Source organism: Loxodonta africana, chromosome 19, assembly GCF_030014295.1.
Source record: "Loxodonta africana isolate mLoxAfr1 chromosome 19, mLoxAfr1.hap2, whole genome shotgun sequence".
Classification (NCBI taxonomy): domain Eukaryota; kingdom Metazoa; phylum Chordata; class Mammalia; order Proboscidea; family Elephantidae; genus Loxodonta; species Loxodonta africana.
The window spans coordinates 8,173,853-8,195,520 of NC_087360.1; the positions used below are offsets into that span (position 1 = coordinate 8,173,853).

Genomic DNA, 21,668 nt, shown 5'->3' on the forward strand with positions numbered 1-21,668 from the left:
CCCCAGCCACATTGCCCTCCTCGTTGTCCCTCCAACATACTTTCTCTTCGTTGCCCCAGGGTCTTTGAACATGCTGTCCCCACTGGCCAGAAGGTGTGCCTCACTCACTGCTTCCCCTGGGCAGAAAAGTCCCTCTCATCCCTCAGATCTCACCACCGTCATATTCACAAGGAAGTCTTTACAGACCCCTTTGGGCCTGGTAATGATGATCGAGTCACAGTCACAGGAGCTAAGCCATACTGAGAGCCTGTCATCTGTCAGCACACGCAAAGGGCCTGCATACAGTAACCCATTTGCTGCTCACAACAACCTACAGAGCTGCTGCTATTGTTAAGCAACCAGCCTGAGGTCACTGACTAGATGGCGACAACAAAACCTGACCCCTGCACTGGCCTGGCTCCTGCTCTCGGCTTGCTGTGCTTCTTCAGGGCACTAATGGTCCCAGTTCTCAATGCCTACCTCCCCTCCAGACCCGTGCTGCTCAATGCTGTCACCACTAGCTGCATGTGGCCACTTAAAGTTTCCATTAAGTAGAATGAACTAAAACTAAAAACCCAGTTCCTCAGCAGCACTGGCCACATTTCAAGTGCTCAAGGTCACATGTGGCTGGTGGCTACGTCACCAGATGGTGCAGACGTAGGGCATTTCCATTGCTGCAGAAAGTCCCACTGGACAACACTATCCTGGCCTCCAAGGCCCTGAGAGCTGGGCCTGACCAACGGAGACACAGGAAAAGCCTGGTGCAGGGACGGACCTCCATAGTTACTGATGAATTGAACAAACCACTTCTTTCTTGAACACCTTAAGCCCTTAACTTGGCCACAAAAGTCTCATTATGGCCATTTTACAGATGAGAAAACTGATGCTCTGAGGGACAGGGACTCTCTGCATGAGGCCTCACTCCCTGACCTCCCTATTATCCTCAGTCCACCCCTAGCTTGGGTCCTGCTGGCACCGAGGCGGGGGCAGGATGGCCCCGGGCCAGGCACTCACGTTGCAGCTGTGGTTAATGAAGCGGGCGAAGTTGCCACACTTGGTGGCGTCAATGATGGTGTCATGGTCCACCCGAAACATGTAGCTGCTACCAATGCCCTCGTCCTCGTAGCGCTTCTCCCGCATGTCCGCAATCACCTGGCCGGGGAACAGGCGTCAGTAACAGCTGGGCGGCCCTGGCCCCACCCTGGCTGGGTCCCACAGGCCAGCACCCACCTGGCGGATGTTCTGGCCCACGTACTCAATGACCATCTCGTCGGCTGCGATGGGCTCCATGGCGAAGAGGCCCCAGTCATGGATGTGGCTCTTGCAGAATTTGAGCTTCTTCTTTCGGAACTGGAAGGAGGTGAGGGGTGAGCCCTGGTCTCAGGTCCCACTGCCACCCTGGCCTCCTGGAGGGTGAGGAGCCCCAACCTCACCTTCAGCTGGTTGAACTTGAGTAGGTCGCTGTCACAGCTGCCAGTGAAGGAGGACAGGAGGCGGCGCTGCTCCGAACGCCGCTCTGAGCCCGCCCGCGTGGAGGCGTGAGGCTGCGCCGGGATGCTCATGCCCTGCCATGGCAGAGGGACAGATGTAAGGATGGACAGACGGAGCTGCTCGGGGAAGAGCTAGCACGTGGGGCTCTGGGGGCAGCCCCCAAACCATCCTGGGTCCACAGTGTCTATCTGTGACCCCATCACATCCTGGCAGCCCCACCTCGAGCCTTAGGTCCCCAGTTCCCTGGCTCTGAGCTTGTCTACACCAGCTCTGTCCTGTGCCATCTGCCTCCACCTTCCATCAGTACCTGCACAGGTCACGTTCCTCCCATCTTAAATCAACACAGCTTTCTTGTGACTTTTTCTGTCTTTCCTCTTCTCAGCTCAAAGTTCTGGTAGCATCTCCACTTCTCAGCCAGAAGAATGGTGGGGTCTACCCCCCCATTCTCCCCATCCCTCTGACCTGCCCACGGTGTCAACATTATCAGTCCTTCCTCAATCCCCTCACATCCTGTGCTTCCTACTGGCCTCCCTCGTCCTCTGCCCCGTCCCTTAAACCGTGGGGCGTCCAGGTCAGCCCTTCTCCTCCCCCACGCTCTCCCAGCCTTCAATTACCGTCTCCATCCTGATGAAACCCTTCTCCAAGCTCTGTCCCTGTGTATCTAACTGTCCGCCAGACCATTCTGCCTGTTCACAAACCCCAAAACTCAAGGTGTCCCAAACAATATGTCATCTCCCTTTCCCCCTCACGGCTGGCAACTAGCCACCAGCCCCCAAGCAGACCCTTGGTGTCCCACTCAACTCCTTTGTCCCCTGATAGCCAATCCAGCCTCGAGTCCTGCCCATCCTACTTCCTCATATTCTTTCAAATGCAGCCACTTTTCTCCCTCATGGCCCCCCTGGTCCAATCCACCCTCAGCCTGCCCTGGGCAACTGCAGCAATTGTTTCACCACCTTGCTTCGGGACCCCTGCTGTTGACTCCACACAGCAGCCAGAGTGAGCTTTTGAAAACCACGGACCTAACATTGTCACCAACGGCCTCCTGGACACTGATGGCCTGTCCTCTGTCCAGCTCTTGCTCTGGCTACTCTCTGGCCACACTGGCCTTTCCTTGGGTGTTATCTCCCACACTGCTGAGCTCCTCCTGCCTCAGAGCCTTGGCACTTGCTACTCTTTCTGTGTACCACCTACTGCACTGCTTGAGCCCCCCTCTTTTCTGCTTAGGTTTTTATCGATGTCCCTTTCTACCTCTCTATGGTCTCTCCTGGTTATCCTCCCTCACTTCATCCAGGTCTGGCTCCAACAGGACCTTTCCTGACCATCCGATTGCAAATCACACCCTAACCCTCCAACTCCCCAAGCCCTAACCCCCTCCTCTGCTTTTTTTTTTTTTTTTCTTCTCCGTAGTATTTTCTTCACCTGGAATTATGTGTTTATTTGCTCACTTGATTATTTCCTGTCCCCAGGTAAAATGTAAGCGCCATAAGGACAAGAATTGTGTTTTGTTCACTGCTGCAAACAGTGCCTAGAACTGTGCCTGGTACACAGTAGGCATTCAATAGATGTTTGCTGAATTTACAAAGTGATGAACTCACAGAATTTCAAAAATTCATGGAATCCAGACTTTCTGGAGTCATGGAGGCTGGATAAGCCTCTGAAACTCCTGCCCTGAGATAACCTTTAAACCTTAAACCAAAAATCTCCCCTGAAGTCTTCTGAAAACCAAAAAACAGTTTAGCCTAACGAGTGAAGAATACATGCCTTGAGCATTATGCTTTTTTAAGAACTATCTACATGAGCTCAAATTGACAACAACAACTTGAAAGATCTGGTAAGAACCTTAAGGGGCAGTGAGTTCATGTTAATGGTGGAGGAACAACTCAGAAAAGGAGGGTGAGAATGGTCGCACAACTCCAGGGATGTAATCAACAGCACTAAATTGTACACGTAGAAAATGATGAATTGGTGTATGTTTTCAACAAAAATAAATAAATAAAACAAATTATAAAAAAGAAAGTAATGAATGAAGATGGCCAGCAAAAGGCAACAGCCAGATGCAGTTAATGAGAATGTTGACACATTGTGAAAAAATGTAACTAGTCACTGAACAACTTGTATAGAAATTGTCAAATGGGAACCTAATTTGCTATGTTAACTTTCACTGAAAACACAATAAAATATTATTTAAAAAAAAGTAACAAACGAGCCTTTTGGAAAAGCAGCTCACCTTGTGTCCCTGCCTATAGCTCCTCTGTGGCCCTCTGCTGCCCACAAGGTAAAGGTCAGCTCTTCTTTTGGCTCCTAAGACCCTGCCCCTATCTCACTTACCCATCACTAGGGCCCAGAGCACCCAGGGAGGCGACCCCCTCACTTCCTTGCCCCTTTGGTCCCACACCCTTCCCACCGCCGGTCCCAGGAGACACGCCTAATGGCAGTACCTGGGTGTCAGTGGGGGGCTCATCAGTGCTGGCCCGGCTACTATTGAGGTATCTGAGCTTGTCTTTCTTGTCGATGGTGTAGAAGCCTTCGCTGCGGGCACAGCCCGTCACGTGCTCCCGCAGCCCATCGTCCCGCTTCTTCCTCTTGGCTGAAGAGAGGCTGGTGGGTGGGCGTGAGTCAAGGGCCACACAGACACTCAGAGAGCCCCTCCCGGTCCCTCATGAGACCCACCCCACCAGGCCTGGCTCCCCACTACCAGGCCCAACTTTGTGGTGAAGGAGGCCTGGCTGTGCTGCCCCCATCCCTAGCAGCTGCCCCCATCCCTAGCAGCTGCCCCCTGGCCAAGTCCACTGACAGTCAGAACCCCATCGGGTTCTTAGCCGTATGGCCATAGGCATGTTTCTTATCCACTTTCTGTCTCAGCTTCCCCATTGGTAGACTAGGGGTACTAATGACTTCATCTGAATGATTAAACGTGCTTAGGGTGCTCAGCAGAGTTCCTGGCCCACAGTCAGCGCTTGCTAAGTTAGTCTGCCACAACAGGATGACAACAACGCTAACCACAGAGGGTTGTGGCAACAATTAGTCAAGCCTCAGCACAGCACTGTGGTTAAGAGCCCACTCTCTGGTAGCAGATTTGCCTGGGTTCAAATTCCATCTCCGCCACCTAATAGCTCTGTGACTTCAGACAGGTCACTTAACCTCTCTGAGCCTCTGTGGCCTCATATGTAAAATGAAGATAGAGAACAGTTGCTACCACACTGGGCTGCTGGGAGGATTAAATTGAGGGCGAGTGGGGTCAGGCAGTGAGGCCACAGGTACCTCTAGATCTTGGGGTGAGATGGGCCCAGCCCCCGTGAAAGTGATCAATAGAGAGCGACTCTAGCCGTTGTCTTGGCCATCGCCATGGAGCCACTGTGGACAAGGAGAAGGGGCCCAGCAAGGCAGGGCGAGGACACCCCTGCATCCGTTAGGCAGGATATAGGGATGGTAAACCCAGAGCGTGTCGTTGAGCCAGTCCATGCCATTGTCCTGCTGCAGCAGTCGCTCGTAGGTGACACACAGGAAACGGACGTCCTCCTCGTCAATTCCGCCGTTCCATATGTCATACAGGATGGTCATCTCCTCGAACTCCGAGCGGGGCCGGAAGAGGGGCTGCGGTGGCGAGAGCTCGGGCGAGGCCGCACCCACCACTAGGTCCTCGTGGCGCTTCTTGGGCGGCCTGCGCCATGGCCCCCGCACCTTGGCTAGCTCCATGTCCTCCTCAGTGGCCTCGTCACGTCCACGGGAGCCTGGTGGGATGGCCTCAGAGGGCCACTGGTTCTCGAGCTCCTTAAAGGGCAGCTTGGTGGGCTCAATGGGTGGTGGAGGTGGGGGCGGTGGGGGCTGGGGGGGCAGGGGCGGTGGGGGTGCTGGGATCCCCGCGTTCCGGAAGTCCAGGGTCACGGCCCGGGGGTCATGGGTGCTGGGGAAGACTGGAGCCTGTGGCTGGCCTGGCAGGAGCAGAAGGTCCCTTCCCAGGGGAGCCCCTGGCGGCCGGACCAAGGGCCCATCCAAGGAAAGCACTGCTGGCGGGGACCGCCGGGGCCGGCCCGGCTTCCTCTTGATAGGGGGCGGGCAGGGGGCCAGTGGAGCAGGCAACAAGGGTGGCAGCTGGGCAGGGGCCCGCGTCTGGGCCCGCAGGACAGGTACGGGCAATGCCAAGGGCAGGGGCAAGGGCAGGGGCAGGGGGAGCGGCAGGCCCGCCTCCAGGAGCACCGGGGAGGCCAGGGGCCCAGGCCGCTCATCACGCCGGCCAGCTGGGAGGGGACAGACGGGCAGGAGCAGGGGTCCACCAGGCTCGGGGAAGGTGGGCGTGAAGCTGAAGTCCCGGCCAGGCGTCCGCGGGAGGCTCCCACTGCTCAGGCCAGGGGATGGGGTTGGGTAGGAGAAGGGGCTGCCAGGCACCTGAGGGGAGCTCAGAGACAGGCTGCTGCTGCCCCCCGAGAGCGGGGGCTCCCTGCCGGGCGTGGCCGGCACCGTCTCTGTGCTCTGCGACTTGGCCAGGCTGCCACATAGGCTTGGTGTGCGCGGGGGCTGCTCCTCGGGGGGAGGCTCCAGAGGGACAGGTGGGTGTTGAGGTTCTGGGGCCCTGGGCTCTGGTGGCGGGCTGGGTGGTCGGGGCAGCCGAGGGGGTGGCAATGGTGGCTGTGGGGGCAGGGACAGCATTGTCGGGGGCTCAGGCTTCGCCTCCAGGTCATCCTCTGCAGGGGAGGAGAAAGCCGAACCATCACTGAATTGATTCAAACATCTCTTGGGGCCCTACCATTGCTGCCCTACTGTGCACTGACACCCGATCCATTCATATCCCTCTGGGTTTCCCAGGTTCTGTGAGTGCAGGAACCACTCTCCCCAAGCTAAACCATTCAAAGACTATTCAGCGCCCAGCCCAGAGTTGGGCACGCGGTAGGGGCTTTTTATATATGACTAGAATATCTCAAAGACAAAGAAGGCATGCTTGCTAGCCTCTAAAACTGTGCTCCTCAGAACAGCATTCCTGTGGACTGGGAACAGGTAGTCTAAGAAAAATGGGTTCTGAGGGCAAATAAAATCCAGCAAGTCTCTTTTTTTTGCAGGACTTGTCAGAGCCTTTAAGGCTTTTCTTCTAACATTTATCTACTATTGTTTATTCCCCTGCCCTATAATGTTAGCTCCCCGGGGTGCAGGTATTTTCGCCTGTTTGGTCCATGGCTGTATTGTCAATGCTTAAATCAGTCCTGGGGACACAAGAGGCACATGATAAATAACTGAGTCAACATTCAAAGACCTGCGGTTCCCTGGCCAAATAAAACAGAATTCAACCAAGTACAGCAGGTTTCTTTCTGAAGGGCTTACTGGAGATACATAGTAGCCACGTATGGCTGTTTAAGTTTAAATCAATCAAAATGAAATAACATTACAAATCCAGATCCTGAACTGCACAAGCCACGTTTCAAGTGTGGCTCGTGGGTGCCACACTGGATGCTGCAGACACAGAACGTTTCCATCACTGCAGGAAGTTCTATTCGATGGCGCTCTTGGAGCCTTTAACATGCTTTGTGACACTCCACCAAGATGGTGGTGCAGCGTCTCTGTCACTAAAATGTCCGTAACACCCACCTCCTTTTCTTGATAGCATCTCATGGGACCAAAGGCCCAAGGATTAAACAGTGGCATTGAGGAATCGTAAGGCCACGGTTCTCTTTCAGTGTTTATCTAAGACGTCCCTGGCACGTGGCACATTACACATCATCTCACTCTATCCCCTGGCCTCAAACAGCCCCATTTTACAGATGAGGAAACCTAGACTTGGGACGTTTAAGTGATTTACCCAAGTGAGCTGGAGCTCATTCTGATGGTGAATGGGGGGCTGCAGGGGTTACCTGGGGTGTGCTCAGGGGATGACAAGGGCTGGACCTCCATGTCCACGGTGACTGGCTCTGGAGTCAGCAACATGGCCCCTTCGTGGTTCAGGCCCAGCTCCTCGAGGGGCTCCTTACAGCCTGCCAGCTCCTCGACGCTCGCAGGCAGTGGGGGCTCCTCCAACGTGGAGGCCTGCTCCTCAGGGGCTTCGTCCCCCACCTCAATGTCCACCTCCTCTTCTGGGCCCAGGGACTCCACTGCAGGCGTCCCCATGGCCATCGACGCTTCTTCCATGTCCTCCTCCAAGTCCTCATGGGCAGGAGGAGCCATGCTGTCCTCTGCCACCTCCTCCTCCTCCTCTTCTTCCTCCTCCTCCCCCACTGCCACCTCCTCTTCATCCTCTGAGGACTCGGACGAGGACTCGGAGCTCGACTCAAATCCAGAAGACTCAGAACTTTCACTGGATGACTCTTCGTCCACCTTGGAGGTAGCGATGCTCGCTGTCTCCTCTGGGCCGAGGACAGAAGAGGGGTCACTTCATTATGCACTGTTCCCCGAATCTAGGCCAGACACTTCACCCGAAGTCTCAGGGTGTGTGCGTGCTTATGTGCATGTGTGTGTGCACACGAATAACTCAACAGCCAAGCCAGGCTGCCCACCGCCCCGCTCACCTCCATCTGAGTCTGGCTCTTCCTTCTCACTCGGCTGCGACCGGGCCATGTCGTCATCGTTCTCAGACTCTTCCCGGTCATCACTGTCTTCATCTTCATCGTCATCATCCTGGGGGAGAGGGATGGGCAGGGACAGGTGAGCCCTCGGCTGCCCCTCTGGTGCCCAAGGCCTCCCTGACCCACGCCTACCTTATCTGACGTGGACGAGGTCGAGGAGGAGATCTGGCTTCTGCGGTCCTCCTCCTCCTCCTCCTCTGCACCTTCCTCCTCCTCTTCCTCCTCCTCTGTGCTCTCCTGCTCCTCCTCCTCTTTGTCTGAGGCCGAGGAAGAGGGTGAGGTCGTGGAGGATCCCGAGGACGAGGATGCAGAGGATGACGAGGACGCAGACAGTGACTCCTTCTCGTCTTCTTCCCCGCCACTGTCCAGCTCCAGGGGCCGCGCTGGTCGCCGCCGCACACCCACGCCCTTGGGGTCCCGCTTGGCAAGCTCGCAGGGGGCGTCTGCCATGTCCCGGTCCCGCTCCAACTCTAGGGGGCAGAAGGGGCATCAAAGCTGAGCTAGGGATGGAAGGCAGGACCAGCACCCAGTGATGAGTCAGGGGACAAACCTTCGTCCTCCTCATCCACAGAGGTCGAGGGCCGCAGCCGCTTCTGGTCACCAGACGAGGCTGTGTCCGGCGGCTCCTTCCTCTTGACCTTGAAGGAGGGCAGGCGAATGGCCCCGCGCAGCCCGATGCCCAGGCCCAGGCCCTCATAGCCCAGGCCCTCACCCTTGCCCCACGACTCCAGCAGGCATGAGGCAATACGGTCCTTGGGCTTTGGCCGGTCCTCGTCCTTGTGCTCGCCCGACTTCACAGGGGTCAGCGAGGCCTGGGGTGCGGGAGGGAAGGAGATGGTCACCATGGTTACTCCTGGAGCCACCGACCTGCCTCTCAACACAAACAGCCACCAGCATTACCTGCGCACTTACTTTCCGCCCGTTACTCAGTACACTCCCAGGACGCCATGCTGCCTCCCTGCCCTCCATTTCCCCACCAGCAAAATGGGGCTACTATAGCTACCTGTCGTAATTTGCAGACTGGAAGTCAAAATACATTGTAAACACACATCTAAATCATTGAGACAAGAGTTTCACAAAATACTGTTTACACTTTACTATTTCATCTGCTGAGGTCCCTGGGTGGCGCAAACAGTTAACATGCTTGCTGCTGACTGAAACATTGGCAGTTCAAGTCCACCCAGAGGCACTTCGGGGACAGGCCTGGCAATCTACTTCTGAAAAATCAGCCATTGAGAACCCTATACAGCATATCTCTACTCTGATACCTATAGGGCACATTTCTACTCTAATGAGTTGGAACTGACTTGATGGCAGCTGGGTTGTTATATTTTCTATTCCATTTTCTTCCATTTAAATGCATTGGAGAAAAAAAAAAGCACCTACTAAGTTTACTTCACTGTATACTCCGGGCTGGCCCCTGGCAGTTCTGAAACACACAGCCTTCAGGGATGTCGTGAGAATTAACCAAAATAAGCCACACTAGGCGCTCTGCACAGGGCTCAGCTCTCACGGAGAGGAGGTTCTTTTCCTGCACATTACTAACAGGCTAGCTGTTGGATCGGCTGTTACTATGGGTCAGTACAATTTCGTGGAATCACAGTTGAATATCAGCACTTTCATACAGTACCTTCTGATATTACTATCCATGGCACAGATGAGAAACTGAGGCAGTGACAGGGTCCCACTTACCCTGATGCAGAGAGCAGCTCTCGTGACCTACAAGCATGCTCTTAAGGTATACAAACTGACGACTGTAGTCACTTTGAGGGAGAAGGAGGGCAGAGGGGATTGGAATTGAGAGTGGTGACTGAGGGGCTTTTCAAATACTACAAAGAAGATTTTCTCTTATACAGAGAGAAAGCGAGCCCTGCTGGCAATGGTTAAAGACTGAGCTGCTAACTGAAAAGTTGGTGGTTGGAACCAACCAGCCATTCCATGGGAAAAAAGACCTGGCAATCTGCTCCCATAAGGATTATAGCCTAGGAATCCCTGTGGGGATAGTTCTTCTCTGTCCAATGGAGTCGCTATGAGTTGGAATGGAATTGATGGCATCCAATGACAACAACGGCAGCATAGAGAAAACCATTACAAGTTATTTGTGAGATTAATAACAACCAGATAACAAGTATACTTTTCCTAAAAGTGGCCCTGCAAAGACAGAATGCCACATGAAAGAAGACACGAGAAATGCTGAGCTGAACCAAATTCAAGAGGTCTCTTAGCTGTGGAACTAATAGAATTCTCTGCGACCACAGAAATGTTTTGTATCAGCACTGTTCAATTTGGTAGACACGGGCCACACGTGGCTATGGTGCACTTGATATGCAGCTAGCACTACTGGGGAACTGGATTTTTAATTTCATTCATCTTGGTAAGTGTTCTTAATATAAAAAGTCACCACGTGCGGCTAGTGGATACTGAATTAGACAGTGCAGTTATCAGGGCTTTTAAAGTGTTGGTTCACACAGTGCCTCCCACGCTGGGGGTGCAGGCAGCAGTGTTTCCAGGAACATGCCTTGGAAGAGGAAGAAGGGCCTGGCTGTGTTCCCACCCGTACCCACCTGAAGCCCTGGGTGCCCAGCACCCACCCACCTTGGCCATACGCTCCTTCTTGTCCCACCACTCGTCAAAGGCCCGGAAAGCCACCACCTCCACCATCTTGCGGTTGAGGTCACGCTTCATGGTGGCCTTGAGCTCTTTGAGCACCACCAGCAGGACGCCGTCCACCGTGGCCTTGTGCGGGTCCTCCTGCCGGGGCACGTAGCCCGGTGGAGGCACTGATGGATCAAACTTGGGCAGGGGGGGCCAGGGCTGCCCGCGGCCTGGACCAGCATTGCTCAGGGAGAAGGGGCCCCGGTAGGGGGGCAGGTTGACGAACTGCAGTCCAGCCGAGGCGGCGGCAGCCGCAGCGGCCATAAAGGGCGGGTAGGGGCAGGCACCCTGGCCCGTCATCAGACGGCTGAGCATCTGAGTCTGCATCTGGAAGGACATGGGCATGCCGCCCCACTGGCCACCCAGCACATGGCTCATGTCCACCTGCATCACGGGGAACAGCCCTGGCGGGAAGGGGGGCAGCGGTGGCAGGATGGGCGGGGGTGGCACGCCAGGTGGTGGCGGTGCCGGCAGGGGTGGCGGGGGCACTGTCACAGCCGGGTGGGCTGGGGGTGGCGGGGGTGGTGGTGGTGGAAGAGGTGGTGGCATGGGGAAGCCGGGCTGCGGTGGGGGTGGTGGTGGGGGTGGGGGCAGCGGTGGGAAGCCAGGTGGCGGGGGCAGCGGCAGGGTTGGGGCCAGCACGGAGGGGGCCGCCACAGCCGCCGCCCCCGGAGTCACCACCATGGGCTTGGGGCAGTCAGCACTGGTGATGGGGGCCAAGGGCATCTCATCGTCCGAGATCTCCATGTCCTCGCCTGAGGATTGCTGGCCCTGTGGGGAGAGCAGAGAAGGGTGAGGGTGAGGTCAGGAGGCCAAACCAGCTCCTGAACTCCTTTCAGAACATCAAGAGGTGGGAAAAGCAGCCGTCTACAAGAACCGCATCAACAACACGGACTCTGCATTTCGGGTCCTGGGCCCATCTTCCCAGCTACGTGGCCTTGGGCAAGTCACTTAACCTCTTTAAGCCTCAGTTTCCCTGCTTGCAAAGTGGGGCTTATCATGAAGATTCAACTCATTCATTCAACCCCCACTCAGCACCTCTTGCATGCCAGCCACTGTGGACAAGGTGGGCAGAAATCTTGCCCTCATGGAGCGGACCTTCTAGAAGGCAGAGGCAGAGGGGAAACCAATGCAATGTGAAGTATACAGTATGCAGAGCAGAGGCACCAATCCCGGGAGGGGGATGTGGAAGGGGAATGCGGTGTGCAGAGGGAAGTACACTCTGTTTCATTCCGAGAGATTCTGTTTCCATCTGTCTTTAGAGACCATAATACTAATAGTTAACACTCCTGGCCTTTAGTGTTGTCCGTACAATCTCAGAACAAGCTACGGAGTAGATGTATTATCTATCTCCATTTTTACGTATGAAGAAATGGGGACACAGAGAACTGAAGTAACTTCCCTTATAAGCCACACAGCCAATAAGAGAAGGGACCAGGATTTGAGGCAGGAAGTTGGCTCCTGCCTGTGCTCTGAGCCAGCCTACTGTCCTAGCAGAGAGGGCCTTTCAGAAAGGATGACATTCAAGCAGGTGGGCTTAGTGGTGCTGAGAGTTCAGAAAAAGCACCTATGTCTTCATTCTACATCACTGCTATTGCCACCTATTACTGTGACTGTGCGCTCAGTATGTGCCCAGGATGGTGCTGAAGACCAGTGCCGTCTTATTTTTAAATCTTAATTCATCTTAATTGTGCCCCTGTAAGGTGGGCCTCCATTGTAATCGCTTTGGACCGATGAAGAGACACACACAGGAGCTTAGGCTCTGGCCCAGAGTGGCCTGGCCGGTCAGGAATGAGGCTGCCCAGCGTCGGGGGAGGCGGGCGCTGGTGGCATCCTGGAGTGTCTGGAGAGAGGGCAAGGGAGGAGTCGGGACGATGGACGCCCGGCAAAAGTGGGCGAGGGTCCCTTGACGCTGCGGTTTTGTGGAGCTGGCTGCAGTCTGAGGCTGGCGGTGGGGCTAGAAGCCAGAGGAGGAGCAGGAAGGCGGGGCGGGGAGAGGAGGGCCCACCCCTAGAGCTCAGGCGTCAAGATCAGAGGCTAGAGAGATGCCTCAGGCCCTGCGCCATAAGCCAGAAACGGCAGGGCAGAGTGTTCAGCTGAGGGGGCAGGAGGCTTCGCGCGCTGCAAGAAACAGGGAGTGCGTGGGAGCGAGTTTCCGGGGTGAGGGGCGGGTCCAAGGGCAGGAGTCAGATCTGCAGGTGAGGGCGCGGAAACTGGGAACAGAAAGCTCTGGCCCTTGCCAGTCCCCGACACACACACACACACACACACACACACACACACACGCCGCTTACTTACAAACACACACACCCCCACACACATACACAAGAATGCGCTCGCGCGCACACACACACTCTCATACACGTACATACACATATAACCGTATGCTTATGCACGCACACACACACACGCCTATGCACACACGTACGCACACACACTCTCTCCCCGCTCAGGATCCCCATGCACAGACTGGGAGGGAGGGATGAAAGGCTCAGTCTGACACTCCCCAGAACGACCAAGGAGATCCGTCCTGGACAGCACCGACCAGGGAAACACAGAACACAGAGGGTTAACCCAGCCCTCTGCAGCCAGCCAATCACAAGACCTGGGCCCTCAGGTCCTGCCTCTCTCTTGGCCCCTCCTCCCGCCAGCCCGGTTGGGGGTGGGAACCCAGACTACCCGAGTGCTGACTGCCCACCTCAGCCAGCCCTGCCTGTGAGGCACTTCACTTAAGCTGGGACCACAGTGTGAGGCTAGTACTCTCACCATCCCATTTGACAGATGACGAAACTGAGACCCAGAGAGGGAAAGTGGCTTCCCCACGGTCATAACTAGTAAGTGACAGAGCAGGGCTTCATGGCTCACTGGCTGGAGCTTGAGTTTCTAACCACCTCACCTCTTTGAGGAATAGGAAACTCCTCACCCCGCTCCACCACAGGTCCCCCCTGCCTTGCTCCCTGCCAGCTCCTCAGTCTAGGGCTGTGGATACTCCAGTCACCCGGGGAGCTCAGGTGCTGCTCTCCTCGCCGCCAGCAGGGGGCTCCCGAGGGCCGGCCTGGAGGCTGTCAGTATCTCAGCTCCAAGGGCTTAAATCCTGGGGTATCCGAGACCCCAGCTCTCTGGGCCTCAGTCTCTCCCCTTCCCTACAGTCACATGGTGGGGGAGCCAACTCTTCCTGGCTACTCTGGGCTTCCCAGCCCTGAACCAGCTGGTTGGCATGGTAAAATGTTCCCGGACTCTAAGCAGCTCAGAAGGACTGGGGAGCTGGCAGGGCCCGCAGCAACCCCGTTCTGCACACCTGTCATCCCTTGCCTAGACATCAGAAACCACTTCCCCAGAACCACAGAAAGGTCCCCTTGGAGCCCCAGCCACCTGTGGTCCCCTCCCAGGCAGGCTATGTTCCTCTCTGTTCCCCCCTGAGGCAGCCAAGCTGGTCTAATCAAAAAGACCAGGAAGGAGGGACCCTCCTCCCTGACGCCCACAGGGGCATGGAGCTCTGTCCAGGCCCTCTGGCTGTTCATGCCCGCCAGGCCCACATAGGCTCCAATCCAGGGCTACCCAGGAGAACAACGACAGGGGCCTGGGCCAGGAGGAGAGGAGCTGGAGCCCAGGATGATCTAACCCCTCCCCAAGAGAGTGTGGCATACTGCACGGCCCCCCAACCCCTCAGCAGAACTTCCTGAAGCTGGAGGTTTGGCAGTGAGACCCCAGAGGAGGGCCTAGCTGGGGGCTGCCAAGCTTGCCTGCCTCTGGCTGCAGCCCTCTATCTGAGCTGGCCCTTTTCTCCTTCGCTCAAGAGCCAAGATGAGACAGAAAGGGCACTTCCCTCTGTCCCCCCCCACCCCCCGCCATGGTTTTCCATCTCCCCAGAGGGCACCAGGCTTTAGGAGACAGTGCTCCAGAGCTCCTGCCTGGTCTAGCCCAGCAGAGAACTCTGGCTAGCTCCCTTCACCTAATCTGCCTGCAGTTCAGGACCAGGGCCGTCTATCCCCAAGCCACCAACAGAGAAGACCCAGAACCATCACCACAGCCCAAAACCCTTGAGGTCTCGGCAAAATTCTATCACAGAAGCTCAAGTCAGAATTTATCCCTGGGAAGTCCTGACTCCTCTTACCTAACAAGGAGACTAAGAGAACTAGGCCATGTTCCCCTTCTCGCCATTGCTGCCAGGGAGCTCAGAGCCAAGTCAGATATTCAATCATAGCCCCTGGTGCTTTTTGCATCCTCTTTTATTCTCTACATCCAGTGTGCTGTTTTGGCTTCGCTAGCCCTGTTGCTTCTGTGCCCTAGCTAGTTATCCCAAACGTTTCAAGGGTGAAGGAGGAGACACAAGACAGACAAGCTAATCCCAGAGAGATACAGACATGGAGGTACCTCGTCCATCTTCTCTGAGGTTGGGGTCCTGTCTCCAGCCAGCTCCAAGGCCATGTCGCCCGTCTGGCCCAGAAGACTGGTAGGGTCTGGGGGGCCAGGCTCAGGTGGGGGTCGAAGCCCCAGGCCCAGGCCCATGCCCAGCTCATCATCCTCATCCGAGTCGGGCAGTGGCGTAGGGCTGATGTCCTCCAAGCCAGTGCTGGAGGGGCGTGAGGAGGGTGGTGTGGGGCCTCGAAAGCCAGGCTGGGAGTTCGTGCCGAAGGAAGCCAGAGGGGAGAGCTGGGAGGAGGAGGAGGAGATGGGGCTGCCCTCCATCTGCAGCTCGGTGTCCGAGTCCTGCTCCCGCAAGAAGGGCAATTTGGTGCGCTGCTCCTTTAGCAACATCTCAATGCGCGAGTCCAGACTGTCGTGGGGCTTTTCAGGCCCCGCGGGTGACGACTCCAACGTGGGTGTGCCTGGGCTAATGCACGGTTCGGGGCTCCAGCCAAAGGTTGGACGGCCACCCAGCTCCATACTGTTGGTGTCTGGTGGTGGGGGGCCAGGCGGCGTACCGGGCTTCTCCTTGGCCACAGGCTCGGCAGGTGGCAGGGGTGGGGGTGCAGGTGCCCTCCGGAACTCCCCACCGTCGCGTGCCCCAAAGGTGGCCGCGGCAGTGGGCTCCTCGGGGGGTGGCAGAAAGGGGTGTGCTGGGGTCTGATATGGAGAGAAAGCCGACTTGAAGGTGACTCCGGGAGTGGGAGCAGGGGCTGCTTGGGCAGGCGGTGGAGTGTGGGCAAACGTGGCTGAGTCCTGTGGCTGGGCCTTGTAGGGTGGGCCGCTGCTGCTCCCACTGCTGCCAACTGCCCCAAACGGGAGGTCCGAGGAGCCCCGGAAGGCGGCCGTGGCCCCTGCCACCGCAGTGACTGCGGAAGAATTGTGGACATAGTGATGCTCGTGGCGGCGGTTGTAGGCATCCGTGAACTTGCTCTCATGGCGTCGAGCCTTGAATGTTGCTGCAGGGTCCTGGCTAAAGAGGTAGGAGGGTGTGGGTTGGCGGCTGGAGTAGCTGGAGTCCTGCGAGAAGGGGGTGCCCAGGCGGGGTGTTAGCGGTGTGCCCTGTCCATAGGAGTTGGGCGTGTCCAGGCGGCAGCTAGAATAAGCCGTGTCCTGGGAGAAGGGTGTCCCTCCACTATTAGGGGTGACAGAGGATGATCCGGAGCCACAGCCCGCAGACAGGCTGCCATCCTTGAGACGTTTCAGGGCATCAGACAGCTAGAAACAGAGAGAGATATGAGACCATGGCAGGGAAGGGGAGACTCAATGGAACAGGGCTGCTTTCCCTTCTCACTGTGGTTGCTGGGGAGCTCAGAGCCAAAGTAATTGCTTTCAAACTACAGCATGGGGAGAGGAAGAAGGGGAGACTGTGGAGGGCTACCAGGATGGTCCTAACCTTACTCTAATCTTGGGGTAGTCAATTATTTTCAGGGAATCTTGAGGGCTTTTTGATCCTAGAGACAGAAAAAAGAGTTGAGAGCCTGATGTCTTGGCTTAAGCTAGGATTTCCTCCTAGTCTAGTAGTCTAGGACTGTCAGGAATCAAGGACCTCCCAAGGAAGGGTAGCAGAAAGAACTATGGTCTTAGGAGTGAGGGGGGTGGCCAAGGACCCTACTCCCCCACCCTGGGGTTTTAGGATTTAAATAGGGTGACATACTAAAAGTGCCTAACGAACAACCCAGTTGAGCAGCAAGTAAGCAAGGACTCTTCATTCTGGAAAAACTACTCCTGAGAGTGGGAGCGTCGAGGTGCTGGGAGAAGAATCTCCCCCATGTGAAGGCCATCTGGTTGCGTGCCCTGGGAGGTAGTGGTTGGGGAAGGTGTCAGTCTTACTCTGTGGAAAACGCAGGCTCTGGGTGGGGTCTGGGTCTGTGGGAATTCCAGCCTGTGCCAAGGAAGGGCTGCAGGGAGGGACGAAGTGCGAAGTGTGGCTGAAAGCCACAGGGAACGTCCCAGGGGAGCCACATTGAAAAGGATATTGGGAAAACAGGGCTTTTCAACACTGCACCCCGCTGTGAACCTGTGGTAGGCGTGGCCAGGCTTGGCTCCCTTTCTAAGCCTAGGTCTTCAAAGCAATGGTGGTGAAAGGGGGGTGGGGTGGAAGACGGGGTGGGGTAGCATCAGGGAAAACCCACCTGCAGCGTCTCGTTCACCAGTGGAGAGACGGCGCCCAGCTCACCCACCGGGAGGGTCTGGGGTGTGTAGCGGCCTGTGACCAGCAGTTCATAGAACCGCATGCGGGTTTCCCCTGGGGGAATGCAGGGTGGGGATCAGTGAGGTTCCAGGATGGGGCCCCCCAGTGATTCCCACCTGCCTAGCATCCTTGGGGGTCCTCTAGGCCTAAGACCCGAGGCCTGGGGAAGAAGCTGTGTGGCCTTGACTCCATTCCCACCCCCTCTGGTGCCTCAGTCTTCCTCTGTTCAATGAAGCTGTTCAGCTGTCAAAGAATTTTTTGATTCCAAGAATTTAATGTGTTGTGAGGCCTGGGATGCCCCCACATCCAGAAATGCCACCCCCCAACACAAAGCCCCTTGTCAGTACCTGGGCAATGGCACCCAAGGAAACAGGCAGGTCTCCCTCTTCCTTTCACCCTCCTGCTTAACAGTCAGGGGCTGGGAGCAAGGGAAGGGGAAGCCCGGTGACAGTTTGCTAACCTATCTGGGGCCAGACACCCAGCAGAGTTCACAAAATACACTCTAGAACCATGTTACTATGAGCCTCACATGCTTCTGGCCAGGCTGGGGACCCAGGGGGGCCCCAACTCTGCCTACTGCCTGGGGCGCTGTCCCAAGGAGCCCTACTATAACCCCCCGCAGGGCGGCCGGTGAGAGGCCTTTCTAGACCAAGGGAGCCTGTTACCGATATTTATAGAGCCTCCCCAGCAGCGGCTTACATATGCAAAGGAGCCGCATTCCTTGAGCTACACTGTACTGATTTCTTTCTTTCGTGAAATACAAACTTTGTTGGCAGTCTCTGAGGGCCTTTTTTTGCAGAAATGAAATTTTGGTAAGAGCTGGCTGCTCCTTAAGCTGTGGGAGCGTGATGGGGGAGGAGTCTCCACAGTTGATTCGCAAGGAGAAATCACTGCAGCCACTCAAGGGGGTACACAGGGTTCAAAGTGTCTGTACCCCTCTTCCCAGAGATGGAGACCAGGGATGGTGAGGGGAGGGGGAGTGGGCATGACAGGAGCTGACTGTGCGCTTGTCCTCTGAGGAGACACAGAACCAGGCACCTGCACAGCAAACACTTGTGGGGTAAGTGAGCCTGTGGGGACCAGCAGGTCCCTTTATAACACCCAGCCTGGTCTGAGACTCAGTCAACACATGTTAATTATTAAAGTAAACAAGGAAGGTTTGAGTGTTCCTGTCTTGGGTCTGATGTGCCCAGTGTCCCCTGGACCCTGGTGCTCACAAACTCCTGAAAGCTACCCATCTGGGCCCTCCCAGGAGGGGCTGTGCAGGAACCCCAGGGGGCTCTGCAGCCCACAGTGCCTGCCTCAGGGCTGGCCCTCAGAGCAGCAGGCACCTCTGTTCTATTCCAGCTCTCAAATCTCCACCTCTGGGGGGAACTTCCCTAGAGGGGCCAAGGGCAATCTCTGGGGGAAGCCCTAGAGTCCTGAAGCCCCCCAGCCAGCGTCTAGGAGTCGTCTCAGGGCCCCTGCAGGGGGATGTGTGGCCTGCCTCGCACCCCTTTCCCAGCAGCCACCCAGCCAGCTGGGATTCCGCGGGAGAAGTGCTGCTGTCTCTTTAAGAGAGAGGAGGGAAGACTCGGTGTCAACCCTCCAACACCCAGAGTAGCCCGCCCCACTCCTCTTAGGAAACATTATCAATGAAACAACACTCCTGGCCCAGGCTGGTTCCTGCTTCCTGGGGTAAGGGGCAGCAGGGTGAGGAGGGGAACACCCTGGGAACTCAGAAGAGTCACTTTTTAGTTGAGGGACCTTCTCCTTCTATGTTTAAAGGCATCTCAGTGGCTCTCCCGCAGCCCCCCACAAATAAACCTTGCTTTCTCCCTGAACAGCAGCAGCAGCACGAGACTGTCTAAACCGAGGCCACCAGGGCTCAGAGAGGGGCCCGCAGAGGTGTCAGAGGTGTGGGGAAGCCTCTGGATGGTCCCCAGGGGTGCAGTGGCCAAGGACCGGCCCATTTGGTAAATTACAGCCTGTCTCCTAGCAACAAACAACACATTTAGCTCCACGTGACTCTACCCTCAGGAGGGGGCAAAAGATAAAAGTTGTGGTGGGGGGGAGAGGCAACACTGCCAGAGGGGGCACTGGGGGGGAAAGGGGGCACCCTGACAGGTTTCCTGGGCTCCTCCCCGTGGGCAGGCGGGGCGGCTTCACTCACCCTTGGTGTCCAGCTCCACGTGGATGATATTACCCATGACAGAAGTGCTATGCAAGTGCTGAACTGCCTCCCTGGCGCCCCTGACCGTGGCAAAGACCACCTTGGCGATGCCCAAGTGCTTCTTGGTCTTGGGGTTGTACAAAATCTCCACCTCCTCCACCTCCCCATACTTCTTGCACATGTCCCTCAGGAAGTTTTCGCGGATGTTATCATTCAGCTTGGCAAATGTCACCTGCTTCGGAGGCACCGGGCCCACGTAGAACTCATCGATCTGGCAGGGACGAGGGGGGAAGGGAGTTTGGAGGACGTTGAAAACCAAGGGAAAACGCGACCTTCCCCGCCCGCGCGTTGAAAACAATGAGGGGTAAAAAAATATTTTTGTTTTTTGTTTTTTTTTCGGGGGGGAAAAAAAAAATGCACGCGGGCGGGCCCGGGAAGCCGAGGATTAAATCGTTTGGAACGTGGAAGTCCTCTGGGTTCGGAAGGAAAGGGGAAAAAGAAACAGTTTCTCTCCCCCCGCCCCCCATGCTGGCCTCTTCTCACCGCTGGCCCGTCAGGGGTCACCCCTATGGTAGGAAGTTGTCCCCCTGAAGTCCCGGGACAGGGAAGGGGGGCGGGTCCCTGGGCAAGCAGCAGCCAGGAGGGGACCCGGACCCCCCCAGCTGGGCGGGCGGGACACTGTATCCGCGACTTGATTACACTTTCCTCGAGTGTTAGTCTGTTTACAGTAGCCGAGAGGGGACACCCCTCTGGGCAGCACTGCCCCCTCCGCGCCCAAACTTTCCTGCCGGACGGCGGGAACTCGGAATCCGGCCGGGCTCGGTCGGGACTGGCGTTATTTTCGAACTCCAGGAGGGCGGGGGCGGGGGGGGGTGGAGAGGGGCCGCGGAACAGGGGGGAGGAGTCCTACCTTGAATTTGGGCACAGACAGCTCCAGCTCCTTGTTTTTGGTCCAGATCCCGACCACCCGGGGATCCTCGACAATTTCCACCGGGCGGTTGCTGGACATCTGTGGGGAGGGATGGGGGAACCCGGAATGGGAGGGCTGGTCTCACTCCCCGGGGTCGGGGGTCCGACTCCCTTCTCCAGGCACTTGTCAAACTCCAGGACGGGGGATCCGGCTGACAGTTGGCCCCGTGGTCGGAGGGGGATCCCCGGGCAGCTCGGGCCCCTCTCCCGGGCCATGGCTGGGGTGGGGGTACCGGGGAGGCGCGCCGGCTACTCACCGCCAGGCTGAAATGCTGCCCATCGTAGCGGTACAGTTTATGATGCCCCTTTTTCAGAGCCGGGTCAATCATCAACTTGTAACTTCTCCAGTGGTGGTTCCTCCTCTCGCCCGAAGGGCCGGGCTGCGGCGGGGGCTGCTGGTGGTGGTGGTGGGGGGGGTGACTGTTCTCCATGCCGTTAACCCAACCTGAAAACGAGCAAGTTGTTGTCGTCTCCGCCGCGCCGGCGGCAGCGGCCGCTCCTCTACACACGAGAAATAATCAAATCATCAAGCCCCCACCCCCTCCCACCTTACCAGCGCGCCCCGAAAGGCGCTGTCTCGCTGGCTCCCCCCAAAATAAGAATGAAGAGCTCGAATAAGCCTTCCGGAAGAATTAAGCGCCCGCCCGCTCGGCCACCGTCTCGGAGCGGCAGCCAGGGGGTCCCGAGGGCTCCCGGTGCGAGCTGGCGGGGCCGAGGGTGCCGGGAGGACGCGGGCTCCGGCCCATGGTGCCCGCCCGCCCGGCCGCCTTCCCGGCGTGGCGCTCGCTCGCTCGCCCGCTCGGCCCGGCGCGGGCGCGGGGATCGCGGAGGCCTGGCGCCGCCCGCCCGCCTGCCCGCCCGCCCGCCTGCTCGGGCCGGGGCCGGGGGCGCGGGCCGCCGGGCGCCCGGCCGCGGCCTCTCCCTCCCCGGGTCGCGCTTACATCCCCGCCGGGCGCCGGCCTCCTTGCGCCGCCAGCCAGTACATGGTGTCCCCCGCGGGAGCCGAGGCCGGGGCCGCCGGACGGGGGGCCGGGAGGGGGGGACGCCGCCGCCGCCGCGGCTGCCGGGCCCGGAGCTGCTGCCGCCGCCGCTGCCGCTGCCTCTGCTGCTGCTGCTGCTGCCCGGGAGGCGGCTGGCGGCGGAGGCTCGGCTCCCAGTCGCCGCACATCCCACAATACACCGCTAAGGAGCCCGACCCGAGCGCTCACCCTCCTCCTCTTCCTCCTCCTCCTCCTCCTCTTCCTCCTCTTCCTCCTCCCCTCGCCTTCTTCGC

General features: G+C 57.4%; 1 protein-coding gene across 2 annotated transcripts in view; it reads right to left on the minus strand.

Annotated features, from left to right (window-relative positions):
• The window catches only part of SETD1B (SET domain containing 1B, histone lysine methyltransferase), a 27,552-nt gene extending 6,124 nt beyond the window's left edge, over nt 1-21,428 (minus strand). Inside the window, exons 1-16 of one of the 2 annotated variants that reach the window (XM_064272151.1) lie at nt 21,337-21,428; nt 20,653-20,840; nt 20,337-20,435; nt 19,427-19,697; nt 17,216-17,328; nt 15,048-16,298; nt 10,614-11,444; nt 8,569-8,830; nt 8,151-8,488; nt 7,962-8,070; nt 7,311-7,799; nt 4,893-6,152; nt 3,909-4,075; nt 1,413-1,544; nt 1,210-1,329; nt 994-1,131 (exon numbers count right to left, since the gene is read on the minus strand). In XM_064272151.1, coding sequence (XP_064128221.1) covers nt 994-1,131; nt 1,210-1,329; nt 1,413-1,544; nt 3,909-4,075; nt 4,893-6,152; nt 7,311-7,799; nt 7,962-8,070; nt 8,151-8,488; nt 8,569-8,830; nt 10,614-11,444; nt 15,048-16,298; nt 17,216-17,328; nt 19,427-19,697; nt 20,337-20,435; nt 20,653-20,826 — 5,754 coding nt within the window. In that variant the 5' untranslated portion in view covers nt 20,827-20,840; nt 21,337-21,428. Of the gene's footprint in view, nt 1-993; nt 1,132-1,209; nt 1,330-1,412; nt 1,545-3,908; nt 4,076-4,892; nt 6,153-7,310; nt 7,800-7,961; nt 8,071-8,150; nt 8,489-8,568; nt 8,831-10,613; nt 11,445-15,047; nt 16,299-17,215; nt 17,329-19,426; nt 19,698-20,336; nt 20,436-20,652; nt 20,841-21,336 lie in introns of those variants that run through there. The other variant, XM_064272152.1, reaches the window with a different exon arrangement.
• Nucleotides 21,429-21,668: the final 240 nt, after the last annotated feature.